At 34.6% G+C, this 27,551-nt stretch overlaps 1 protein-coding gene across 13 annotated transcripts in view; it reads right to left on the bottom strand.

Annotated features, from left to right (window-relative positions):
• The window catches only part of SOX5 (SRY-box transcription factor 5), a 1,016,716-nt gene that overhangs the window by 91,379 nt on the left and 897,786 nt on the right, over nt 1-27,551 (bottom strand). For all 13 annotated transcript variants that reach the window (XM_076007578.1, XM_076007575.1, XM_076007577.1 and 10 more), the window contains one exon: nt 18,918-19,003. In XM_076007578.1, coding sequence (XP_075863693.1) covers nt 18,918-19,003 — 86 coding nt within the window. The remainder of the gene's footprint in view (nt 1-18,917; nt 19,004-27,551) is intronic.

Below are 27,551 nucleotides of genomic sequence, written 5' to 3'. Positions count from 1 at the left end.
AAGATTCCAGGCAATAAAAAGAGGGGAAAAAAAGTATTTTAAGGGTTAGAAGTCTATTCAGTTCATACTCAATGAGTGAAGTGACAAATTAGCTTTTTTTAAAAAAATCTAACATTTCTCTTTTTTATTTGGATCATCTCTTATTCCTCTTCTGATCCTACACTTAGACATTTGGTTGAAATCAGTATGTGAACACCAACCTCAGATATCTGCCAGTTTGAAAATAAAAAGGGTGATTAAAAAAAATAAAGATAAAGTCAATCTGATTTAAAGTAAAAATATTTTAGTACAGGAAACACATATTTTTCCAGTAGCACTTTCTCCTATAATTGGGAAAATTTACCTATTAAAGAATATAAACATCGTATCAACTTACCATTGATCCTATACTTTTCTAGTATATCACACTTCCATGAACTTTAATAAAAAGTTCACAAAATCCTATAGAAATTCCATGCTATATTCTCATCAATTTAATTAGTAAATATTATTTTATTGACAGATAATACGTGATATGATATTGCTAATGTCACAGGATAAATCAGAAAAAAAACAAAATTCTGATAAAAATCACCTATAGTTAGTTGTTTTAGCTATCAAGAAGAAAAACTTTTGCTCTTTTTTTTTTTTTTTAAAAAAACTCAATACCTTGCCGGAGACTTAACAGTTCTTTAAATATCAATCCAATAGTGTTTGAGGCAACACATATGTTGGATTCACTTGTAATGAAAAAAGCCACAGAGTGAAACTTTTAAACCATGCAGGTCAAATACAACAAAGTTGCCTATGTGTGTACTTCCCCTCCCCCTCACCACATACCCATTTATTCGCTCTTTCATTTAGTTAACAACAAATATTTCTTGAAAGCAACTGAACTAGATCCTGTGAAACTTATATTCTTAAAATATATTTTAGATTATTGTAAAAGAGAACTCCTAACATATGAACAGGAGTAGAGAAACACAAAGTATTTAAGACTTGATGTATTAGATAATTATAAATATTAGCTAATATGTTTTTATTATTAAATTTTAATTTCACATTGATAGGTTGCTGTGTTAAGGGTGTTTTACATGATTATTTAACCTGCATATTAATTCTATGGGGCAGGTAATATTACTATTTTATTTTCATATTAAGACAATATAGCTTAGCAAGGTTAAGAAAACTGCCCCAACATAGCAAATCTAGTGCTTACAAAGACTCAAATGCTCTGGATGTTAATTGGAGATAGTACTTATTCATTTATCCCTTTTCATTCAAGATATATTAACGGCCTGCCTAAAGTAAAAAAAAAATTAATAAGCAAATATTATCCAGCAATCAATTTCTAGAAGCTTTCCTTTTAAAACTCTTATTCACACTTCTCCAAAGAAGATATAAAATTAGCCAATAATCATATGAAAAGATGTTCAACATCAATAATAATTAGGGAAACGCAGACCAAAACCACAATAAGATATCACCTTACACCCATTAGCGTAGTAATTATTAAAAAAAAAAAAAAACTCATACCAAAGAAACACAGAATTACCATATGATCCAGTAATTCCACTTTTGGGTATATAGCAAAAAAAAAAAAAAAAAAAAATTGAAAGCAGGATCTTACCAAGATATTTGTTCATGTAGCATTTGTAGCATTTGTCACAATTACCAAAAGACAGAAACAACCCAGATGTCCATGGATAGATGAATGGATAAACATTATGTGATACATACATACAATGGAATATTACTGCGCTTTAGAAAGGAATGAAATTCTAACACATGCTATAACATGGATGAAACAATGAAGACAATATGCTAAATAAATAAGCTATATTTAGAAGGCCAAATAATGGTATGATTCTACTCATACGAAGTATGAATGATTACATTCATAGAGGTAGAAAGTGGAATACTGGTTAGCAGTGGCTGGGGGTAGAGTGAGGAGTTATTGTTTAATGGTATATAAATTCAGATTGGGATGATGAGATATGTTCTGGAGGAGCATAGTAGTGATGACTGCGCAACAATGTAAGTGTACTTAATGCCACTGAACAGTACATCTGAAAGTGGTTAATATGGGTTTAGTTTGCTCTTCCTTTTCTAGTTCCGGGTACAATGAACACCATTTGGGTAATGGGCACGCTTATAGCCGTGACTCAAGCATTACAAAAGCAATCCATGCAACCGAAAACATATATACCCTCTTAATATTTTGAAATTTAAAAAAAGAAAAAAAGTTCAAAATTGAATCTGAATTATTTCTCAAAAAATGGTTAATATGAAAAATTTTATGTTATATGCATTTTACCGTGATAATGAAAACCTATGGAGGACTCATAAACAGTAGTAAAGTTTTGAGTCACAATCAAAATATTAAAAAACAAATTAAAAGCAGGAAATAAATATTTATTTTTATTTATTTATTTTTTTTGAGACAGAATCTTACTCTGTGGCCCGGGGCTAGAGTACTGTGGTGTCAGCCTCGCTCACAGCAACCTCAAACTTCTGGGCTCAAGCGATCCTACTGCCTCAGCCTCCTGAGTAGCTGGGACTACAGGCATGCACCACCATGCCCGCCTAATATTTTGTTTCTATTTTTAGTTGTGTGGCTAATTTTTTTCCATTTTTAGTAGAGACGGGGTCTTGCTCTTGCTCAGGCTGATCTCAAGCTCCTGAGCTCAAGTGATCCTCTCTCCTCGGCCTCCCAGAGTGCTAGGATTACAGTGCTAGGATTGAGCCACCATGCCTGGCCAAATATTTCATTCTTTACTCTGGCAAAATAAAATGAAGAATTAATATAAAAAGAAAGCCACATGTTTACTCTCTACAGTATGAGCAAATAAATGCTAGACTTAAGGACACTCAACAGAGTCGACAGCCACATTAAAAAGGAGGGATTGAAAGAACACCTGTGAAAATGCAAGGCACCTGGCTCCTTTTCCCTCTCAGCTTCAACTGTCTCCTCAGCCAGGCTTACACTTCCTGGGCATGAGGTGAGGGAATTCCTTTCTGGGGTCGGCAAAGAGACCAAGAGAATTTGGGAGGTTGATATAACTGTCCTATATCCTGTGGTGGTAGTTAAAACTCAGAATTGTAACTCTAAAATATAATGATTTTATTGTGTGTTAATTTTAGAAATTAAAAAATAAAAGATGCAAATGCAAAAAAAAAAGATCTTGGTCACCAACTCTGTGACTTTTGATTCTTAATCATTTTGGCTTTTCTTCCCAAGGAAGAATTAGAAAAAAGTGTGAATTTGCTAACATTGTAGATTATAAGGATTTTATAAAACACTAGACAATTTAGATTGATCTCTATACATCGATAATATGGCCATATGGGTATAAAGAATGAATAAGAAATGATTTACCTGGGCAGGAAAGAAGTCAGAGGTCACCACATACCCTTTAAGATAATAAGAGTATGAAATACTGATGGTAGACTATCAAGTAAACAATGTGAAAAGCAATTCTTGCCATTTCAACTGATGCTAAGAAACCACTTTTGCAGTACTTTCTTAGTGTAGAAATAATAAGCTGTGCTTCCACCTCTATGTTTTTCTTTGCCAAAAGAACTCACACTTCCTTCCCAATCTCTGAAGCACAGTTTGAAAACATCCAATTTGAATGGGAGAATGGGTAAAAGTGGGGGCTGTTATTGGTGTTATGGTCTAAAAGAAATCCTTTCTCCTTGACATACTCAGGATTTAGATTATTAATAAAAGGAGATGAATTATGGATTAAAACATTTTTAGGCCAGTATATTCTAATATCTAGGATGTTATAAATTCTGTTTAGACCAAAAAAGAATCCCAGATATCTTCTTCCTTGATATCCTTCATTTTTTTCCATTTGGAATTCCCAATTCTAACTCTTGACTCATTTGGTCATATAAAAATTACTAATAGAATTGTTCATCTAACAAGCTAATATTGCTAACAAAGACTGTCAATCCATTTTTCACAACTGTGGGATAATAAAGTAGCTAGAGACCCAGACCTTGAAGAACAAAAGAGAGGAGGAAAGAAATGAAAAAAAGAGATGAGGGGAAGAACAAAGTACAGAGAAATTAACAGAGGAAAAGTCTTAAAAACAGAGGAAAAGTTAAATGGAAGAAAGAGAAAAAAGAAGGCAAAAAGAGAGACAGAGAAACAGAGACAGAGAGACATATTCAAGAAACAGGAACAAAAAGGTAGAGTCTTGGAAGTTGCTATTTTAAAGTCTTTTGGAACCCTAAGGACAAAAAAAAAGTGCCCATCCAGCTGGCTGTGTAACTCAAAATTAAACAATATTGTGATTACAACTATGTCAAACTGTCATTTATTTATTTCTAGATGGCCCTTCTTTTCTTGTATATAAGCACATTCTGAATGCTCTTAGGCTGTCTTTGGGTAATCTAGCACTGGTCTAACCTGCTGCATATCTTCCTTCTCATTCGATGGAGATGTAATGAGAATAATTAAAATGTTCTTTCTTGCTCAATAGGACCTTAAGAGCTAGCTTGATTATTTTCAAGGTTCCACAGCATTTCTTTTGACAGCTTCATATCAGTAATTGCCTCATCATCCTTCTCCCATATTTTCCTTGACAGCACATTCATAAATGCATCCACAAACCAGGGAAGTCTACTTACAAGGTGCAAAGGTTCTCTTTGGGGGTTTCTGAGCTCCTGGCTACTTTAGTGCTGCTTTTACTTCACTTGACCCTTTTCCTCCATGCGATGTAGGAAGGACAGCTATACATACATGCATTTAACAAATAAGAAAACTTGAGTCCTGGGCAGGTTAAATGACTTTAGACAAGATTCACACATCACTTCAGAGGCAGGTTGAGACTAGAACCTTTAATTCACTGTGGTATTTGTTGAGCGGTATGAGAGGTTATAAGGGATCATGATTGTTAGACCAACTACTTTACCTGCCTTTATAATGCCCCAACTATCCATTTTTGCTGTAAAACTCTCTTTATTATAACCAAGCATTACAATTTTTCCAGAACACAATGGCTTTCCCCTTCAAAGGGGAAAGTTCATTCCTTTCAAAAATAACTATCAATGCCTGCCATAAAAGCAAAGCTCTAGTAACTCTTATGGAATCGAAAGAAATAGAGAAATACATTATTTTAATTTTAGTAAGAACTGAAACATAGGTTTTTGTAATCTGACATGCAAAAGAAAAGGTTTTTATATTGAAAGGATATTTTGTTTTCATAAAGACTTTCTGCTTGCATTAAATATGAGGAATTGGCTCCCCAAAAAGGTGTTCAACTCGAATTAAGATGGGTTTCTCTATTTGTCATACACCTTTGCACTACGGAATGCAATTTCTACACCCATGAAAATTACCTGTTAACTTGAAATATGAAAGAATTTGTTAGGCTCTCTTCTGCCCATTTAAAACCCTTAAGTCCAGGAGATAATTATAATTGCAGCTTGTGCTATGCTGAGTATTTTGTATATATCATCTCATTTAATCCTTATAACACCTTTTTTATACAGGAAAATATTATCCCATTTCACTGGTAAAGAAACTGAGATTAGGAAGTATTCAATATCTTGACCAAAGATATATGCAAATAAGGTCTGTATTATTCTAGAATTCAAGCTCATAATCCATTACATTATACATATCATTTAAATATTATTACTTATAAGCTTTATTTTAACATTTGTACATGTTTAAATAGAATTTAGGGGAATATGTTTTAAACAGGAAAATGCCCAAATCATCTAAGTCATGTAACTGATTACTATACCAGTATATCAGTAGTATACTACTAAATGATGACGATAAAAATGTTAAACATATGACTAGATATTTCATGGCTTTATATTGTATTTAATGCTAGTTTGTGTCTAAGGTGACACTAAAATTTCCAAAGTTGAAATTGCTCTGGAAGGAAACAAGAAGCAAGGTGAATCAAACCAAGATAAGAATAAAAATGAAGAACATGTAGGGCCTTTGCATTTTTAATTGTTTGGTTAGATGTCTTGGCTTATCTCCTATATGTTAACCAAATATTTTAGTTGTATTATTTCTAATAATTTAAAATTCCTTTAAACCAAGGAACTAAAATTAGGGGGAAACCAGTCATACGAAAAATACTTAGAACACATATTTAAGATAGTAGAATTTACAGAGTATAGCAAAATTTCAGATGGGAACATCTTTGTTATCTTAAATCAACTACTATGAATGAGAGGACAATGTTTTCTATAGTTCTGCCTCACTCCAAACAGGAAGTAATTGTAATTTTCACCAACATTATTACTTTTTTCTTTTATTATATGTCGAAGAACTGGTAATGAGGAAAGCAAGAAAGAACACTGTTGCAATTTTCATGTTAGAGGTATTAATTATGCTGGCCTGAAGATCATTGCAGAAAAAGGTTTGGGAGCATACTTTCAGTTTCTTCCTGTCCACTTCCTTCATCTAAGGAGTGGTAGGATAAGAAAAAGGAGTATGGCATCAAGGGAAAGGTCAAGGTTAAGAAAGATGGATTAACTAGGGTTCATCCCTTCTATCCTTTCTTCTTTTCATGCCCTCAGTTTGGCAGGACAATATTGAGAAACTTCCACAGGAAACAGCAAATTTGAAATATGCTGGGCTGACTTAAGCTTTTTTTCTGGAGGAATCAAATAGGGCTCTATTTTCAAGTCTTGTGAAAACCATTGCCAACCAAACACAGCTCAAAATTGTAATATGGTTTTTCTTCTTGGTCCTTCTGTCAGAACAGTTCATTCATGACTGCAAACTCTTATCTGCATGATTATATAATCATCTTTGAATACTATCTTTCTTCTAAGAAGCAAATAAAATACCAACAATTTGTACATAGAAGGTTCAAAGTGCTGTAAACAATCTCACTTTGAACCTTGTATGCACAAATAGATATGAAACAGCATGCTTCTCTGTTGTTTTGTTTTCTAAATTCCTTGATCTTTCAATAGCTTTCCACAAAAGAATTAATTCACAGAGCACAATCACTGAACTCAGCAAAATGAAAGCAATTCAGAAGGTTGCCATTGTTACCAATATGCAAATCCTAACCATTGTTTTATTCATCCTTCCTTAATTTAATGGTCTAAGTGCAAAATTAGCGATTTCTCTCCCCCTCCTTTTATAGAAAACAACTTAAAAATAATATATACAAATGCATGCATTTATTTTTAAAGATATCATGGAAAAGTGAGAAAGCTAGATTTAACTTTGAGTTGCAAGGGTTCTGTGCACATTTCTGTTAACATCTCTATTAGTCAGGCCACTATTTAGAGTCTAAATTGCCTTGTCTATAAAATTAAGGAGTTGAAATCAAAGAATGGTTTAAAGTTTTGTTTAGAAGCAGAATCTTTAATCCAAACAATCTTAACCAGTAGAACTTGATATATAAAACAAATAAAGTCAATGGTACTGTTCAGGGATGCTTGGAGATACTTGGACTCCAGTGAATAGCTTGAAACAATTGTTTCCAAACGTCTGTGAGGTCCTTCCCATTTCAGATATACTTGTTAGGATGGTAGGTTGTTTGCCTTTCTTCAAACTCTATTCCCCTCTCATATTCCATTCACGCTCTTAAATTTCAGTCTCCTTTAAGATCCACCAAAGATCCTTGACTGATTCATCTCTGCATTCCTTAGGATGCTCAGCTCAATAGCTTACAAAGAATAAATATTTGCTGAATAAACAAAATTTCCAGGAAGGTATGGGTTTATAAAAATAATTCACCCTCACATTCAAGTTTGAAATAAAACTATTTTCTCAAAGAAAATAATGAAAAGAAAAATTTATAGCGTTTCTGAATTTGAGAAATGATTTAGCCATGAACAAGAAAGAGGCAGAATACTGCCTTAGTATATAATTCTATTAATATATCTAGAAAATGAAGTAAGCTTTGAATGGCTATACGAGAAAGCATTTTGATGCTATTTATCACAAAACTGCATATTACATTAAAAGTACCTATGTAAAAATGATTTATTTTAGATTTAGTATTTATTTAGAATAGTTAGAGGCAACACATAGAAACAATTCATTTGTATTACACCTATGGAAAAACAGGACTTCACTAGAGGTATTATCCTCATTTTACAGATACAAATGGTGAAATACAGAGTGAACAACAACAAAATATGGAACATGACACTCCAAGTAACTCCCCAGATTGGGTTCTGGATAAGTAAACTCACTGCCTCCTACAGATTCTTGTGATGGGCCTCTATATTATACCACACAGGGGAATAAAGTTATTTTCTCAAAAATAAGACACTTTATCTTAATTTTATTGACCTGCTATATATGCTGCTCTGCAAAGTAAACCCACATATGAAAAGTCTGCCATCCACTACTTTTCAAGACTTCCTTTAGGCAATAAAAAATAGTTTAAATACCAACTAATAACACTTATTAATCAGTGAATAATGCCAAATAATGACTCTTGACCAACACATATTATTGATAAATGACAATACTTTTATGACTCCAAGCACATAACATGCATTGTCTCATTTAATTTTCACAATATCATTTATACCCACATTTCACAAACAAGAAAATTGAGGCACAGAGAGGCTAGGTAACTTGCCCAAAGTCGGAGCTAGTAAATAACAGTATCATGACTTAAGCCACAATGGCTGCCGGTACCATACTCATAATCATTATGTGATACTGCCCTTTACCAAATAATAGTGTCTCTATTAACATAAAGACAATGCCTTAATGTAATAAAAAAGTTTCTTTAGTCTTTATGTTATCTTCCCTCTAATTATCCCCTAAGATAATGATTTTTGTCTATAATTAATTAACTTTCTCTGTATGTAATAAATTAAGATTTCTACCTATGTTCCCAGTTGTATGTAATGTAATTTACATGTTCCAGTTCCATGTTTTGACTTAACTATACAAATAATGGATAATATCCATGGATAATATTCAATGGTTTCCTGGTACCAACAAACCTACCCAGTATTTGTTCCTCTTAAGGGCCAACTGTCTTCACGTGGTTTATTGGTCCTATTAAGGTTATAACTTTTAGTTTTGTAAAATTTTACTCCCAAAGTTGAGTATGTCTGTAAAAACATTCCTTGAATACTTTAAAGAATACTAGTAACATAAACTAAACCAACAATAGGCTGAAGAACAAATTTCTAAGATAAACAAAATCTGTGAACTTGAAGAATGTTAGTTGCTCTCTCTTATGCATAGCCAAGACTAGAAAATTGAATAGTTGTTTTTCTTGATAAGATAAAAAAAAGTATAATTTTAAAATTTCAATAAACTAGTATTGTTCCTAGAATTATAGCTACTGTTGGCCTTGAGCCTAGCAATCCTTTTACGTACACTAATTAGCCCAGAAACATTTTAGAGTCACCTAAAACATATTTTGATCAAGAGAACACAGGATGCCATTGAGGAAGGGCATGGACTCATAACCAGAAACCCTGGCACTGACTAATAGTTATATTCCTTGAGTGTAGGCAATAGTAAAATTTCACGTATAATTTTAAAGTTTAGCATTTATTTGATTGGTTGTTACAATGAAAGGGGGCACTGACAAAAAGCACGCATGTACTGATGCTTCTGTTAGTAGGTAATGAGACACCATGAAGCTGCTGAAACCAAATGAAATACAGATATAGCATGAAAAGACACTGTACTGTCTCCATTGTCCAAATACCAAACACCTCCCAGGACCCCTATGGATGGTAATAACTATGGAAGCTGCTCCTAACAGGTTCTTCCTTGAAGGAGATTCTTGAAAAATTGCTGGGCTCTGACTCTAGCCCATATGGGCTTGGAAAAGTCAGAGAAAATGTTGGCTGTACTTTTTCCGGCCTATTTGCATATGTTCTTTAGTATGCAGAATGTCTCTGTATATAATTTAATTGTTGTTGGGCTTTTTTGCCTCTATTAATACATATGCAAATGACTCACTCCTGCAGCTGTGCTGTATTAATCATATGTGTGCTTCTGTCTGTCTGCCCTGCAGGCTCAGGGTTGAAGGGAGAGGAAAAGAGGGAATTCAGTCTTTTAACCTGCAAGAAAACTCACTCATGCAGACAGAAGTCCGATAGCAAGCAGCACACCAGGGCTGTGACGGAAATGAGGAGCAGTTGATCATTTTTCATCCTGTATGAAAATGACTACCACCCAAAAGTTAAGCTGAGTAGTATGGTATATTGGTAGGTAAACATGAATACTTGCAAGTATTCAGCCTTGTAAGTAATTCCTTCAATAACAAGATAGAAATCCTCACATCTAGATTTTTCCATATGGTTATTTCTTCTTTATTGATTTTCTCAGGGTTTCTCTTGGACAGACATAAAGCCATGCTAAGTCACTTACAGTGCTGGGAAATATGAAGCATTTATCTGTGTCCTGTCATAATTATTGACCTTCTTCAGAGACTGGCAAGAGTTTGATAGAAAGATAAACTTCAGTTTTTTATCCACATCTACCTTGGTGTTACTCTCTACCAGACAGAAGCTTAAGCCATTTCTAATATGACTTCCATGTACCTATGATAGCTATGAAAAAAGATTGATTTCAGTTAATATTTTACATGATTCATTCTCTAACGTGACTGCACATCATCTATCATTTTTTGTATCCCAGATAATGTGTGTTACTGATGTTACTGGTTACTAGGGCTGTAGCCCATGTGATTTCATTTACAACAACTTGGAATTTTGAGCCTTCATACCAGAAATATTGTTATATATTTTAAAAATAGTTCTACTAAATTTATTTTAAAAGTTTAATTAATTCAATAAAAATTCATGATCGAATGCTACTTGCTTATTTTGAGGAAAATACGACCGTCCAAGAAAAATTTCAATCTTTTTTCCTTCTGCTTATCACTATCAATCATTGGTTGGAGTTGACATTTTTGGCTTCCTATAGGTAGAACAGGTGGCAACCATCTTTTGGCCAAGACAAAGTACAGTATTTATAAAGTGAGAAATAAGTGGATAAATATTTCCTTCTAATTTCAAATTTTAGAAGCCTGGCTAAAAAATAGACATAGTATATTACAATGCAACTATTGGTGTTACTAACATTGGTGATATCCATTAAGTAAAATGCAAATTAACAAACACGAATATGAGAAACGTTAGATGGACTGTTGCCACCATTTGATTTTATTAATTAGAAACAGATGACTCCTTTAGTTCATTTTTATCTAGTCACCAATGTCCAAAAACTCAAAGTGTAACTTTATTTTATGTAGTGATACTGATTTTTTAAAATGAAATAAAGCTAGATTAGTTTTCTATATAAATGAATCCTCCTCCTTCAAAAAGAGACATCAGGAAAATAAGTATCAGAATCATCACTGGCTTTTAGAAGGGAAAAAGAGTAGTCAGAAGAGAAAGAGAAATGAAAAAAAAAGAAGGAAAGAGAGGAAGAAAGAGAAGAGGGTAAACTTATATGAAATTGTTAATCGACTGGCTACTACTTTTGCAAATACATCCTTCCATCATTTAGAAATAATTTACTTGAGTGTTGTATTGGTAAGATGAGTCATACTGAGACAAATAAAAGTTCATATTCTTATTAATGTCTGTACATACATTAACATAATATGGGAATAATCAAATATTGAAATGTTTAGTATTTTTTCATAAATTAAAATGATTTTAAAGAAATTATATAAATGATAATAAGTGCTAAAACACATTTCTTTATGCAGTGGCCCATGGTTATAAGATAAAGGGGGGAAAGGGCAGGAGAGAGAAAATTAGGGATTTCTTGATACACTAAGAAACTTCCAATAGGGGCTGAAAAAAAAATGAAGTTCCCTGGCTATTAAATTGAATCATTTGCTCCAGAAATTAATCATATGCTCCTTTATCTTGTTAAAAATTATTATGTCATTAGCTGTGATAGCTTCTTTACAAGTATGTATTAAGTACCTGTTATTTGGTAGGCTTTTTTCTGAGTACCTGAGACACCTTCCTCAACAACAACAAAACAGGACAATCTCTGTCCTGGTGGGGCAGTATGTTTCGAAGAGACAGACCAGAAATAAGGAACATAGTAAGTTATATACTATGTTTGAAGAATATGACTGTATAGGGGGAAAAAAGCATGATAAGAGATCTAAGAAGTGTGGTATCTCTAGCAGGGTCACTTAAAAATTTTAAATAGGTTGCTTAGGGTAGGACTCAGAGAGATGATAGCAGAGCAAATACTTCAATTAAGTGAGAGACTTAGCCTTCCAGGAAGAGGGAAGAACATTTCAAGTAGAGGGAACAGCTAGCACAAAACTCTAAGATGGGAGTAAGGGTTGGTAAGTCAAGGGACAAAGAAGAGCTCAATGTAGTTGGAACAAATTGAGTAGGTAGTGTGGAGCAAATATGTTATAAAAATAATTTTTGTAAATACTGTGGTATCAAACATAATGCTAGACACACAGAGTGTTTTCACAGTTTCTTTTATTTCATTAAATGAGATTTTTTATTATAAAATTTCAACATTATCTTATTGAACTGAATTCAAACTATTTTTTCTTCCATGAGCCAATGATACCTTTGATACTTGAATTTCTGCTATTGCCTCTTTTTAAAGGATGGAGATTAATTTATATAGAAAACTAATTGTTAATATTCAGCTTAATTTCAATATTATAAGACAAGATAGATATTTTAGCAAAATAGATACGTAATTTATTAAAAGTGTACTGTTAAGATTCATTCTTTACCTTTTTATTTAATGCATATACAGAGAGTCCATAAAATATTTCAAGCACTTGTATAAATGCAAATGATGATGGGTGACTGACTTCATGAATTTTACCATCTGGTATTAATAGAACCCAGAAAGCAGGACTCAAGACTATCGTGTGAGTTATATTTAACTCATGCTAGTTTTGAGCCAGGGGCCTTGTGAAGCACATGTAACTCACATGTCTCTTCACCTTGGGAGCCATGAGAACTGTTTTTCAAATTGAATACAACTCACACACAGAAAACAATAAAATATAACTCATTTTTCATTAAAGTAGAAAGAATTATTTTGTATTCAAAGTTTTTATTCTATTTTCATGATAAAACGGTGGCCCCAAGGAAAATTTTTTTTCTAGTGTGGCAATCAATGTGTTAAAAACATTCTACAAATGCTGCGAGAGGGGAAATATGATGTGCTTTTGGAACACACAAGAGCTACTTTAATTCAGACTTTAGATTAATGAAGATTCCCTGAAAAAAAGTGATATTTTAAACTGAAACTGAGGGGTAAGTAGAAGTAGGCTTAGAAAAGATGGTGAGTAATGGGGTTTCAGAAAGAGGAAACACCACTTGTAAAGATCCAGGGTGAGAAAGAACTTCAAAACACCAGAGAGTCACTTAAAGTCCTAGCACAGAAGGACATGATTAGATTTTCTAAAATCTGACAGACCATTCTGACTAACATATAGTAGACAGTGCATTGACAAGGGCAAGATCAAGACAGATCAGCTTAGGTGTTATTGTGGTGAATTAGGCAAGTGGTAAGAGTAGCTCAACCCAAAAAGAGTGACAGTTATGATGGGAAGAAATGGATGGATTCTTGAAGTATTAATATTTAGTAGGGATTAACTTCCAGTGAATGAATAGATATAGAAAAAGAAGGAGGAAGAGGAACTAATGATGGTTATTACATTCCTGGGTTGAGAAATAGATGAAATGGAGCTACTGACTAAGACCAAAGAATGAGCAGGTCTGGGGGCATGATAGACAACTACTGGTGCGTTTCATTTGGGGCTCAGTTTATAATGTTTGTAAACAAATATATATTTCCTCTTAATAGACAATAAGTAGTTGGCTAATGTGAATTTGTAACTCAAGAAAGATTTAAAAGGCAAAGACAGACTTATGTAAAAGAAAGAAAGAAAATGGTGTCTTGGTACACCATGTTAATTTGTCTTATTTATATAAATGAAATCTATATTAAGTCAATTTTTCTCCATAAAAATACAAATAAATGCATGATAATGCTTAAAATATTTTAACTGTGTCTAAAAATATACAGTAAGGTTTTTCTATATGAAGTAATTTTTATTATATAGTAAGGATCTCCAGGGACATAAAATAATAGTTAAGTTTTTAATAAACAGTGGTTTTATTTAAAGCATGTCATTTTGCTTGTCTTTAAAAATAATTGTACTTGTCTCTATTCATTCTTTAATGAAAGTTCTGGTTTTGCTTATCATAATATTATCCAAGTGTGAACAATTATATGTAAAACGTTATTTCAAAAGAAAACACAAATGGTAGGTAAAACAAAGTCAACTGTGAGTGGGAATATATTTGTAGTGTCCCTTATTAGAACTAAGTGTTCAGAAAGAAGTACTTGAATAAATATATATCTGTGTAAAGAGGCATGAAATGGAAAATTCAGAGGCTGAAGTAGACAGCTGTCATTATGAATCCTGCTATTCCTTTCATTATTGCAAAGCACACAGAGTATTTGTGTTGGTGCCAATTAATCAGCATTATTGTTATAATTTGATTAGCTGGTTACTGAGTTAGCAAATGTTAAGAGGTGCAATGTCTCCAAAGTTCAAAATAAATACTCCTGTACTTGGAGAAGCAAATATAATTGTTTAAAGATCAGGGATTTTGGACTCTGTGACCCAGCTTTCTTTTTTCTCAATGGGGATATTTATACATATCATCAAGTGTTTGTAATAGTATACCATGGAGTACTATTCAGCTATACGAAACAACAGTGATATAGCACCTCTTGTATTATCCTGGATAGAGCTGGAGCCCATTTTATTAAGTGAAGTATAACAAGAATGGAAAAATAAGCACCACATGTACTCACCAGCAAATTGGTATTAACTGATCAACACCTAAGTGGACATTTAAGAATAACATTTATCTCGCATCTGGCAGATGGGAGGGGGGAGGAGGGGATGGATATATACATACATAATGAGTGTGATGCGCACCAAATGGGGGATGGACACGCTTGAAGCTCTGACTAGAGGGGAGAGTGGGGGAAGTGAAATATACTTAACCTTAACATTTGTACCCCCATAATATGCTGGAAAAAATAAAGACACATAATATTGCAGAAAAGAAAAAAAGAAGTAAATGAGATACCCTTGTAAAATGCTTACCAGAGAATCTAGCTTAAGAAAGTATTTCATGAACCATGGCTGATAGTAGCTAGTGACATCAGTTGTTGTGGCATTTCATAGGAGTTAAAATTATTATGTTTGAACCCAAGGAAAAGGAAACAGCATCCTATTTCTGTATAAAATATATATCCCTTCCACACTATTCCCACAACCACTGAATGAAGATTAATTCAGATCATCACTTTTTCTTTGCCAAGGCTACTTCAGTTGTTCCCCCAACTGGTCTTCCTGCTGTTACCTCAATCCATCTTTCTTACTGTTGTCCTGTGAAATGCAGCTCTGAGCTTATCACTCCATAGTTAAACAAGAACACGCTAAACAACAATAGAAAACAATACAAATAAGCAAACAAGTCAACAACAAGTTCCTCAATGGTTCTAAAGAAAGATACCCACAACTGGTACCTGGTACTAGACAACATCTATACCACCATCTTCCCTTATTAAAACCTGGCTGACTTGGCCTTACTTCAATCAACACTCATGCTATGTCTGACCTTGTTCTCATCCTCCCAACCCAATCCCTCTACCCCATAGTATATATGAGCTGATGCCTGGTGAGAAGGGTTAGGAGAGAGAGCACTGGGTTTATAGCTTTATAGGAGAACTTGGTTCTTAGTGCTTTTCTCTCCCTACCTAAGTGAGGAGGCAGAATTCATAAAAATAGAAGAAGCCAGAAAAAAAGGAGAAATCTTCATATTGTTCATCAATTAGTTGTTGAATTAAAAACCTAAAGCCTAACTCAGTAGCAGTATGATGAGAATATTCTTAAGAGAACTGGACAGTATACAGCTTGGGGGTATACAGCACTAAAGACTAAAGACTACTAAACAGTAGTACCTGTTTTCTCTTCTGGAGTTTTCTATAGCTGGGGTGGGTTGGTGGAGAGGGGTTGGGGGTTTGCTGTAGGTTGAGACCAGGACTGTGAAGTACCACAGCTCTTAGAGGGCATAGAAGATAACCTCCATAGAGGATCCCTGGGTTCTCTGTGGAGGAGCATTAAGGATGAAGGAAGGGAGGCATCTTGCTACCCGGACAGTAGCTGGCCAAGAGTCGTGATGTCACAAATGAAAAAGAGTCGGAAGCATAGATCAACAGACCTGGCCACCTTTCTCTTAGCAGACCATGAAAAGCTGTTCAATACCTAGAAAACCATACACACACCATCTCCAAGGTATCTCAGCAGCAGACATACCTTCCACAACCCGCATCTACAAAGATACTAAGTGGAAGTTGAAGAAGCAAAAGAGTAATATGCAGCCTTCCTCACTTCTGGTCTCCAGAGCTAAGATTCTTGTCTAATGACAGAAGGGTAAAAAGTGAGATGTAAACTGGATATAAAATTACAGTTTCCAGCAGGACTGAATCTTAGTAACTGAAAGGATCAGAAAGCAATGGAGTCTACTCAAGGTATTATTATGAGATGGAAAATAGAGATTTAACAGAGTATAATGAAAAGCAGAGTGGAGAACATTAAAACTGGCTTATGTATTATATTTTACTAGGATAAAACTTCTCAAAGTTTTCCCTTTGAGGTTTATAAGAGTGGGGTGAATTTGGGGTAAGGCTTATTTATGGTAAGACTTCTGACTAGGCATTGCATTAAGAGTTAGCTTTCTCTGACCTATCCCATCAGACTTGTGGAGAAGGAAAGAATTTGGATGCTAATTTAAAGCCAGAGGAGGAAGAGTAACAAGTATCCTTTGCAGTTCTGGGGAAGGTTAACGTGAAGATCAGGGGTGTGTGAATATTGTGTTAGGAACAAGTAGAAAAGTGAGGTAGTGTAGGCATCCTAGCCAGAGTGAGCATCAGTCTACTTCAAAGAAAAGTCAGATTCTCCGCCATGGCATGCTTTTGGAATGTGTTTGCATCTGAATAGCTTGTTTTTTTCCCAATGCAAAAAATATGTGTGTTTGTGTGTTCATGTGAATGTGTTTTAACAGTAGGTGATGACTTTCCATGAAAAAAGTTTTGGATTATTAATTTTCTTGTTATACTACAGTGTGGATTATTTGAGAAGACTCTAACTAAAACTCATGAATTTTAATGGGTATAATACCACTTAACATAAAGGGAACTTTTTATCCCATGTACAGATCAAATTACAGTTAAAATAAGAGCAAATGTTTGGTGTCTAAAGTTTTTCTTGTGTAGTGACAAAGAAAATTATTTTTTAACATTTTGAAATCTTAAGAGAATCTGATGACATAAGAATTGAAATAAAACTTAACTTGCATCAAATATTCTCATACTCTCTCTACAGAAAGAGAAGTTTAGATTGTTCCTTAACTAAATAGCTGCTTTCTATTAAAGTCCTGCAATAAAACATAGCAGTTGCCTCCAACTGCCCTCACTTCCTCTCACTCCTCATCCAATGGTGAAACGAGAATGTCTAACTTGTTTTGAAAACTGACATCCTAAATCTCTAAAACTCCTATTCCCACATTCAAATCTATTGCTGGATATTCTCCTCTCTTCCTTTAATTCCATTAGACTTTTTAATTTTACCTATTACAGTCATTTTTCCATGTTACAGTTATTCCCCAGATGTCATTTCAAAGGATAACAAATGTTATGTTACTTTTATTGTCCCCATGGCTCTAACACTTCCCAAGGTATTTCCAGCTCAAAAGAAACAGACACTCACAGTGCAGTTTTTCGTAGACAAGGTAGAATAGAAATGAATGTTATTAACCTCTGTAGAACACAGTATGTCTCAGCTTTCACACTGGTAGTTCCTCCTGTGAAACTCAACTGGCCTTTCGGAAACCCACCAGGTCTCCTGACAAACCCATGTGCAGACCAGATGTATCTGCCTCTTGACGCTACAATATAATTCTATATTTTCCTTACAGACTAAGATCATCTATTGCGATAATGCGCTTTCATGAATACAATTTAATTTTATTAAGCACAACTGTTTTATATCTAGGTTCACAGGCATACTGTGTCTTCCAGGCTAAAGAACATATAAAAACTCTCGTAAGAGGAGATTACTCCTATTACTAGATGATCTTCTATTCCTATTAATTACATAATTAGAAGGTCCATAACAACAGAAACTATGAAACATTCTGTGGAATGCTGACTCAAAAATTTAAATAGTTAATGAAAGTGACCTTTACTACAATTTTCTTGGTTCTCTTTTCAACCTCAGAGACAAAATTTCTAATATCACTTGGACATCTGGTAAAGTTATCACTGACATTCCTATATGGGAATATGTATGTATTCTGCAGGGCTTAAAAGGTCTCGATTGGGATGTCTGAGATAAAGTTGAGCTCATTTAGGCACCACGTATTTGGTCTATTTTTCCTTGCTTGACCAACTGAGCCGGCATTAGCAGGAGAACAAAAGGACTTACAAAGTGCTTCAATAATACAAGGTATCTTGAACAATTTTAAAGGCATTTTTTGTTAAGCAGCTTTGGTCCACAAGTGTCTGTTTCAATACCCTTTGCAGGTTTTTTGTTGTTGTTGTTGTTGTTGTTGTTCTTTTTCTCTTGATGGGGACCATCCTGTGACAAAATTATGGCTCATACTAACCACAGCAAAACTACAGCTCACGTTTTCAAATCATATCAGGCAATAAAAAAAACTACAATAAGCTCTCTCAAGTACAGAAAACAGAGCTAAAAATTAAAAGAATCAACAACTCAACTTTTGGTTGAGGATCAGTACAAATAAATTTTAAAACAACAGAGTGTGTGACAAATATCACTAGTCAGTTTTATTTTGCTTTAACACGGTAATAGCTGTTTTTGATATTTACTTAACCTTTGTCTCCTCTGTATTGTTTCCTGACTTACCTGCAGTTGGAGTGGGCCTAAGCCTGGTGTTGCTGCCGCAGCAGCTGCCATGGTAGTTGGGATCAGCTGAACAGGGTAAGGGTCACCTAAGTAAGAGAATAATAGAGGCGTCAGCACCTTTTATCTACTCTCCACCTGCAAATTAAACTCATGCATTCACTCTTTCCAAAAGCCTTCTTTTGTGTGCCTTGCTGAGGCCTAATGAAAAGCTCTATTGTGCAGCCTTTTACTAACACTCTTTTCACAATTCTGGCTGAGAGAGGAATGTGAATAAAAGGCACAAGCAATTAAGGCGGAAACCTCATCCTTTTTTCATGATGTATTTATGAAAATGGGGGAAAAAGTGCGCATTGATCAGAGGGCTGCAGGCACACACACACACACACACACACACAATCTTGATATGAGCACAGCACCTCCTTAGCAAATTTACAATCTTATTATAAATGGAACTTAACTAAACTTACTTTTATATGAACAAATTAACCTCTAAAGATATAAGCAAAGTTGCTTATCTTTTAAATTTAAGCTATGATGTTTTCTTGATTCAAATAATACCATATAGACAAATTCATAGTAAATTTTTTTTGTTTTTTATGTAAAATACTGTCATCTTTACTATTCCTGAGATAAATGTTTACAAATGTATATTATAAATAAAACAGAAAATAGATGGCTTCCCACCCCAAAGGATTTTCTCTTAAAAAAAATCATAAAATTAATCTTGAAGTTTTATTATTATATATGATCTATAAAAACACAGACATGCACAAACATATTAATATATATACACATACAGATTATTCTGCATATTTTTGATGCAAATCAAGAGTTTTATTTTGATTAATAAGGAGATACAGCAGACATTTTGCATAAAGCTCAATGATATGCTAACAAATATAATTAGTAATGTACATTATTTGTCATCTGAAATATGACCACACCAAATAATTGAAAATAATCATAAGAAAAATTTAGTAATATATAAATTTTTTTTTAGAAATCCAATTTAGGAAAGACTTGTTGAATTTTGCACGCATGAAAATATAACTTAAAATAACTCAAAAATATACTTATTTGAAAATATTTATTGAATACCTGCTGGGTGTTAAGCACTGCGCTTGGTACTATAAATAGAGCTTTGAAAAAGACTAGGATGCAGATGTAGATTTACTGGAAATTTAAGGAAGCTTAACCTTTGGGCTTCTGGGAAGGGACCCTGGTAGTGTGTTCACTATATATTTTTATATTTGCCATATATTTTCATATTTGTCAGTTTTTTCAAGTTTATACTTTGTTGTGATTTCTTATTATAAATGAATATGCACTTTCGTATCTAAGTATATGTGTATAAAATTTTTGTATTTTTATTCTAAAGAAGGTCCCCCAAATTGTATGTTTTAGGCTTTAAAATACCTGGATCTACCTTCGTGGATCTGGTCTTCCCAGAGCTTATAGGTTAGTGGGATAAAAAGATAATTAAACGATTACTATAAAAGATATTGACAGTTAAGACAGGGAAGTACATACTGCTATGGACTACACTGTGGGTGCCCCAAACCTAGTCAAGAGGTCAAAGACTGCCTCCAGCAAAAAGTCACGTTTAAGCCGAAATGAGAATTAAGTGAAAGCTAGCCAGGCAAAGAAGGGAAGGAGGAGCGTTCCAGGTGGGGAAGCGATTTTCATGAAGATTTAGAGTCACATGGAAGTATTATGTCATAGCCCAGTCCCTGCACCGCTGAAGTACAAAGTGCAGGGAGGGAAGAGGGAGTCAGGTGCCAGATTACATATGGTTTTATAAACAATATTAAAGAGTATAAACTTTACCCTATAGGATAAAAGGAACCATGAATGTGGGAAACGGACCGGTTGAGTAAGATCACTTGGGCTGGGGGTTGGAAGCTGCAACCAACTAGTAAATAAATAGATGCAGAAATCTGTATAATAGTGAATGATAGCCTGGACTTTAGGTGGTGGCACTGGGATGCAGAATGAGGGGGGATTCGAGTGATATTTAAGGGGTATAACTGGTAAAACTTAATGACTGTTACAAATGAGAGTAAGAGGAGACTCAAGGATCATTTCCAGCTTTTTCACTTCAACAACTGATTGAAGAATGGCACTGTTTACTGGGTTTGTAAATATGGATGAAAAAAAGCTGAATTTGTATTCATGCAAACCAGCTAATATAGCAGAATGGTATGCCTATTGGAACTGACAATTGAAATGCTTACACTATGTCATTCATTTGTATTCCTCATTTAATGAACATAACCTTATAACTAAAGCAAAAGTGTAAAAGTTGTGGTGCTCTTCAGTGAAAATCCACTTTATATAATTTATTTCCCCTGTTGCAAATTAATTTAGACATCAATTACATGTCTAAAATCTACCATGTGATCAGAACTCTCACACTGTGGGAGACAAAAATAATAAAACAAAGCAAAACTTGGTCTCTACTTTATTCGTATCTTTTCTAATTAAGTGCTTATCTGAGTAGTACTGACCAACAGGGAGTGCTATAGGAGCTAATGGAGAACTAATTCCAGGGGTGAAGAGTGACCCTGACATTGAAGATTTGCAGGTGGAAAGAGAGGAGAGATGTTCTGGTTAGGGTGAAATGAATCAAAGCATGAGTATAACATGCCAAAGGGATTGAAGAGAAAACTGGTTTAACTGACAGGTGATAGAACAAAGTAGAGGGAAAAGAGACCTATGGCAGGAAGTTGAGAAATTTTTCATACTCCAGTCTTGAAGAAATGTGTATATGAAAAGGCAATGGGCAAGGAATAAAGTTTTCAGAAGCATCATTAAAGAGGTTAAGCAGTAGGAGGTCTTAAAGATGACTTGGATGTTGACCCTAGAGACAGAGCTCCTCCTAAATTTGGATTGATGGCAAAACACCTGCAAAGATGTTTTGGGCACTTTTGCATTACTAGCATCTAATTGTTAATAACAAATTATGTGGACATTTAAAGCTCATTAGTTAAAATCCAGGTTATTCCATAAAATTTTTAAATATTCATGTATTAGATTATTATTATTTTTCATTTCCTAAATTCATGGATGTATAATAATGAAATTAGCATGGTCCTTTGGATATGCACATATATGTGAATAGCTATTATGTTACATTCATGCCACAGTGTCTATGTGTAAATGTGTGTATGTATATAGGTATACAGGCATACCTAGAGATAGTTCGAGTTCAGTTCTAAGCATCATAATAATGTATCACGATAAAGCAAGTCACATGAATTGTTCTGTGAAATAATTTTATAGTATTTGTATACTATACTATATTCTATTAAGTGTGTAATGGCATTATGTCTGAATAAACAATGCACATAACCTAAATTTAAAAATACCTTATTGCTAAAAGCTATAATCATCTGAGCTTTCGGCACAATCTTTTTGCTGGTGGAGGGTCTTGCCTCAATGTTGATGGCTGTGGAGTGATCAGAGTGGTGGTGGCTGAAGGTTGAGGTGGCTGTGGCAATTTCCCAAAGTAAGACAACAATGAAGTTGGCCTCATTGGTTGACTCTTCCTTTCACAAAAATTTGTTTCTGTGCATGTGATGCTGTGTGATAGAATTTTACCCACAGTAGAGCTTCTTTCAAAATTGGAGTCAATCCTCACAGACCCCACCACTGCTTCATCAACTAAGGTTATGTAACATTCTAAATCATTTGTTGTGAACAATGTTCACAGCATCTTCCCCAGGACTAGATCCCACCTCAAAAAATCATTTTCTTTTGCTCAACCATAAGAAGCAACTCCTCATCCATTCAAATTTTATCATGAAATTGCAGGAATTTGGTCACATCTCCAGGGTACTAATTCTAGAACTGATTCTAGTTCTATTGGTATTTCCACCACTTCTGTAGTTACTTCCTCCACTGAAGTCTTGAACTCCTCAGAGTCATCCATGAGGGTTAAAATCAACTTCTTCCCAATTCCTATTAATGTTGATATTCTGACCTTCTTCCATGAATCATGAATGTTCATTATAGTATTTATAATGGTGAATCGTTTCCAGAAGGTTTTCAATTTACTTTGCTCAGAGGAGGTTTTTCAATTTACTTTATCTATCAGAGGAATAACCATCTGTGGCAGTGATAACCTATGAAATGTATATCTTAAATAGTAAGACTTGAAAGTCAAAATTATTACTTGGATCCATGGGCTGCAGAATGGATGTTGTGTTCAAAGGGATGAAGACAGCATTAATTTCCTTGTCCATTTCTATCAGAGTTCTTGGGAGGACTGGGTGCATGGTCAATGAGCAGTAATATTTTGAAAAAAAATGTTTCTTGCGAGCAGTAGGTCTCAACTGTGGGGTTGAAATAGTAAACTATGCTATAAACAGATGTGCTGTCATCCAGGCTTTGTTCCATTTATAGAAAACAGGCAGAATAGATTTAGCATATTTCTTGAAAGCCCTAGGATTTTCAAAACGGTAAATAAACATTTTCTTCAGCTTAAATTCATCAGCTTCATTAGCCCCTAACAAGAGAGTTAGCCTGTTCTTTGAAGTCAGGCACTGACTTCTCTCTAGCTATGAAGGTGTCATCGTCTTCCAATAGAAGGCTGTTTTGACTATGCTGAAACTCTGCTGTTGCGTGTAGCCACCTCTGCATCGATGATCCTAGCCAAATCTTCTGGATAACTTGCTGCTTCACCTTGCACTATTATGTTATGGTGACAGCCTCTTTCCTTAAGCTTCAAGAACCAACCTCTGCTAACTTCAAACTTTTCTTACACAGCTTCCTCACCTTTCTTAGCCTTCACAGAATTGAACATAGGGCCCTGCTCTGGATTAGGCTTTGGCTTAAGGGAATGTTGTGGCTGCTCTGTTCTTTTACCCAGAGCACGCACACTTACTCCATATCAGTAATAAGGCTATTTTACTTTCTTATCATTCATGTGTTCACTGGAGTGGCACTTTTAATTTCCATCAAGAACTTTTCCTTTGCACTCACAGCTTGGCTGTTCGGCCCAAGAGGCTTAGCTTTCAGGCTATCTCAGCTTTTGACACACCTTTCTCACTAAGCTTAATTATTTCTAGCTTTTGGTTGAAAGTGAGAGATGTGTGGCTCTTCCTTGAACACTTGGAGGCCACTGTAGGTTATTCATTGGCCTAATTTAATACCTTCAATATTGAAAACCTTGAATATTGTTGTGTCTTAGGGAATAGGGAGGCCAAAGGAGACATACAGAGATGGGAGAACAGCCAGTCACCAGAAAAGTCAGAACACACACATTTATGGATTGAATTTGACATCTTATATGGGTACAGTTCATGGTGCCCCCAAATAGTTACAATTGTAATATAAATAACATTGATCACAGGCCACCATAACAGATAATAATGGAGACGTTTGAAATATTTCAAGAATTATTGAAATGTGACACAGAGACATCAAGCAAGCATGTTATTAGAAAAATGGCACTAAGTAGACTTGCTCAATAAAGGGTTGCCACAAACCTTCAATTTGTAGAACATGCAATATCTGTGAAATGCAGTACACTGGAGCACAATAAAACAAGGTATGCCCATATACGAAACATTTATACAAGCTAAATAATCTTATATATGTGTTATAGGTTGACTTGTGTCACCTCCTCCCCAAACTCCCCAAACTAATATGTTGAAGCCTTCACCCTCCCAGTACTTCAGAAGTGACTGCATTTGAAGATAGAGCCTCTAAAGAGGCAATTAAGGCAAAATGAAGTCATGTGTGGGCCTTAATCAAATATGACTGGTGTCCTGATAAGCAGAAGCGATTAGGACACAAACAACACAGACTCCGAGATGACCAGGTGAGGACACAGAGAGACGGCGGCCATCTACAGGCCAACAAGAAAGGGCCTCAGAAGAAACAACCCTGCTGACACCTTGATCTCAGACATCTAGCTTCCATAACTCTGAAAAAATAAATTTCTGTTGTCTAAGCCACCCAGTCGGAGGTATTTTGTTAAGGCAGCCATAACAAACTCATACATATGTTTGACACACACAGCCATACATCAATGGATTTGGTGTTAAGAGAATTGTGGAAGACTGGTAGCAAGAATTTAAAAGACTACGATGGATATTATATATCTTTAATCATATATAGTTTCCAAGCTATAAATATATTAATATAATCATAAATAAGATGTCAACCAATTTAAAAAAGGTTGTGTTTGAGGCACCACATTATTGCAACCACCTCCATTCAACACACGAACACATGTAACTTAAAACAAGTCTACCTTACTACCAATTTTTCAGGCCCAGATCATCAAGAATTAGTTGGGTTGATATATTCCCCAAATTACAAAGTAAATGCAGCTAAAACAACTGAAAATTTCCAATACAGCAATTTAACTAAATTTCAAAAAAATAAATATATATTACATGAATGTGTCCCTGTTCTACAATGGACACAAGGTCTATAAAACATCACAAACAAGGTCAGCGGTCATTCGCGATGGCAAAGGAGAAATTCAGAAGTTGCAGGAAAAAAAGAGCTTTTATTCAACTAAATGCTGTCATCTATTTGTACCATCCCTCAATTAACTGTACTAAAGAAATATTACAACAGGTTTGTTTTGTAAATAACTCATGAGGTACTTACTTAGTAAAAAATCAGATAATGGAAAATTCTGACTTTTAAAGTTCAACCATGTGTAAGTTATTCAAATTGACTTTCAACTAGTTAAAAGTAATTTACTCTTTCCTAGGTTTTAACCATTTGAGCAATTTTTCCCTAAGCCTTTCCAAAATTAATTTCTTCTTATTTCAAGGCCAACCATGGAAAATTCCAACTCAAAATTAAAATTTTTCAAAAACTTAAAAAATATACTGAGGCATCACAGTCAACTGTTTTCAGAATACAAGCTAGCTTATAGTGTCTTATTGACACAAATGATATAGCTAGTATTAAATAACCCTTCTGAAAGCATGTTAATTGCATCAGCATTATAGTTATGAATATTTAGATATTAATTACCTCTAGTAATACTATGAAGGATTCATTTCTATGCTATGTAACACAGACTAAGAAAAACAATTTTTTCAACAAGTGTATTTAGGGTGAGGAAGAATATGAAAAGCAGATGTGGCTTTAACCAAGGTCAACATTACATGGCCTTTTATCCACTGAATTCATACAAAAGTTCTAAGTTTTATGGCATTATCTTCACTGAAATGTGGAGATTCATTCTTTTATTTCCCTTTCACAGTTTTTTGTTTGTTTTTGTTTTGCCTCCTTGACAAATACCAGATTGCCTTCTCTAGGTGCTGGGAAATATAAAAATTAAAACCTACACACACATACACACACCCACACACCACCACTCCCACACACAATCCTTGCCCAGAGAAGTTCTTAATCAAGTAAGGGGATCTCCATGTCAACCAATCGAAATATACAATAAGTAAAGTAGAAGAGTATAGAAGGTATTTTGGAACCTCAAAGAAATAACTTAACCTGGAAAGTGACTAGATAAAGAAGATATATTTGTTAAGGTACCTCTTAAAATAGGGGTCCCCAACCTATGGTGAGTGTATAACTATTTCATTATATATTATAATGTAATAATAATAGAAATAAAGTGCACAATAAATATAATGTCCTTGAATCATCCCAAAACCATATCCCCCCCTCCATCTGTGGAAAAATTGTCTTCCATGAAAATGGTCCCTGGTGCCAAAAAGGTTAGGGACCACTGTAAAAGATGGCCACTTTCACTACCAAATTATACTTCAGAACCATTTTGCCATCTACTTTCCATATATTCTTTATGTTAGAGAGTCATACAGTGAGCCTCTGCCACTTAGTGCAAGGAGGACTGCTCTTATTAATCATCTTCTCAGATTAGGTACCCAAACCACCCAGCTCTTACCACTCCTTTTTCTAGGTGGAGAAGGTTTTGTAGGAGTCAAAGGCAAAATGAAGTTAACAAGGACACTGTGGATGGAAATTTGGAAGGAAATTGTGTTCTTTCATCTCATGTTGCTTTTTTGCATGCCATGGGCTGATAAAGGATTCGTGGATGCCTTTTGCTTGGGAGGAGCCCCCCGCTATTCATAGGGCAGTGCTAACAATAACCACTATCTTATATTGGCCCCTACATCCAGGGATACTTTTATTACCCCCAGTGTTTCTGATGTACAAAAGGAATGGTGAACTACTGCAGCTAAAGAAGCAAGTATGACTTGTATCATGCAGAGTCTTATGTTTTACTTTGAAGGCAATGTTAAGACACTGAAAGGTTTTAAGCAGGAAAGTGACATAGTCTGCTTTGTGTTTCAGATAGATCAATTTTGTGACAAGGGGTAGATAGACCGGAAGAGGGAGAGGCTAGAGACAAACACATGTTAAAAACTATTGCAGTAAATCAGTGGGAAATGATAATGACCTGAACTAATCAGGAGGGAAGGAGAGGAGGGAATAGCTTTGGGAGACAGACTTAATAACTAATTTGATGAAGAAAAGAGATATAGGAAAAATGTGACAAAAAAAATCATACTTTGAGCTTTTATTTTGGCATGGTTTAAGAAAGAAATATCATTTTTCCAAAATAGTTATTTAATTATTCCAATATCTTTTTTGAATAATTTGTTATTCTTCCACTGATTTGAA

This window comes from Microcebus murinus, chromosome 10 (assembly GCF_040939455.1).
Source record: "Microcebus murinus isolate Inina chromosome 10, M.murinus_Inina_mat1.0, whole genome shotgun sequence".
Taxonomy (NCBI): Eukaryota; Metazoa; Chordata; class Mammalia; order Primates; family Cheirogaleidae; genus Microcebus; species Microcebus murinus.
Note: the sequence above shows the minus strand (reverse complement) of the source record. Positions and strands in the feature narration are given on the sequence as shown.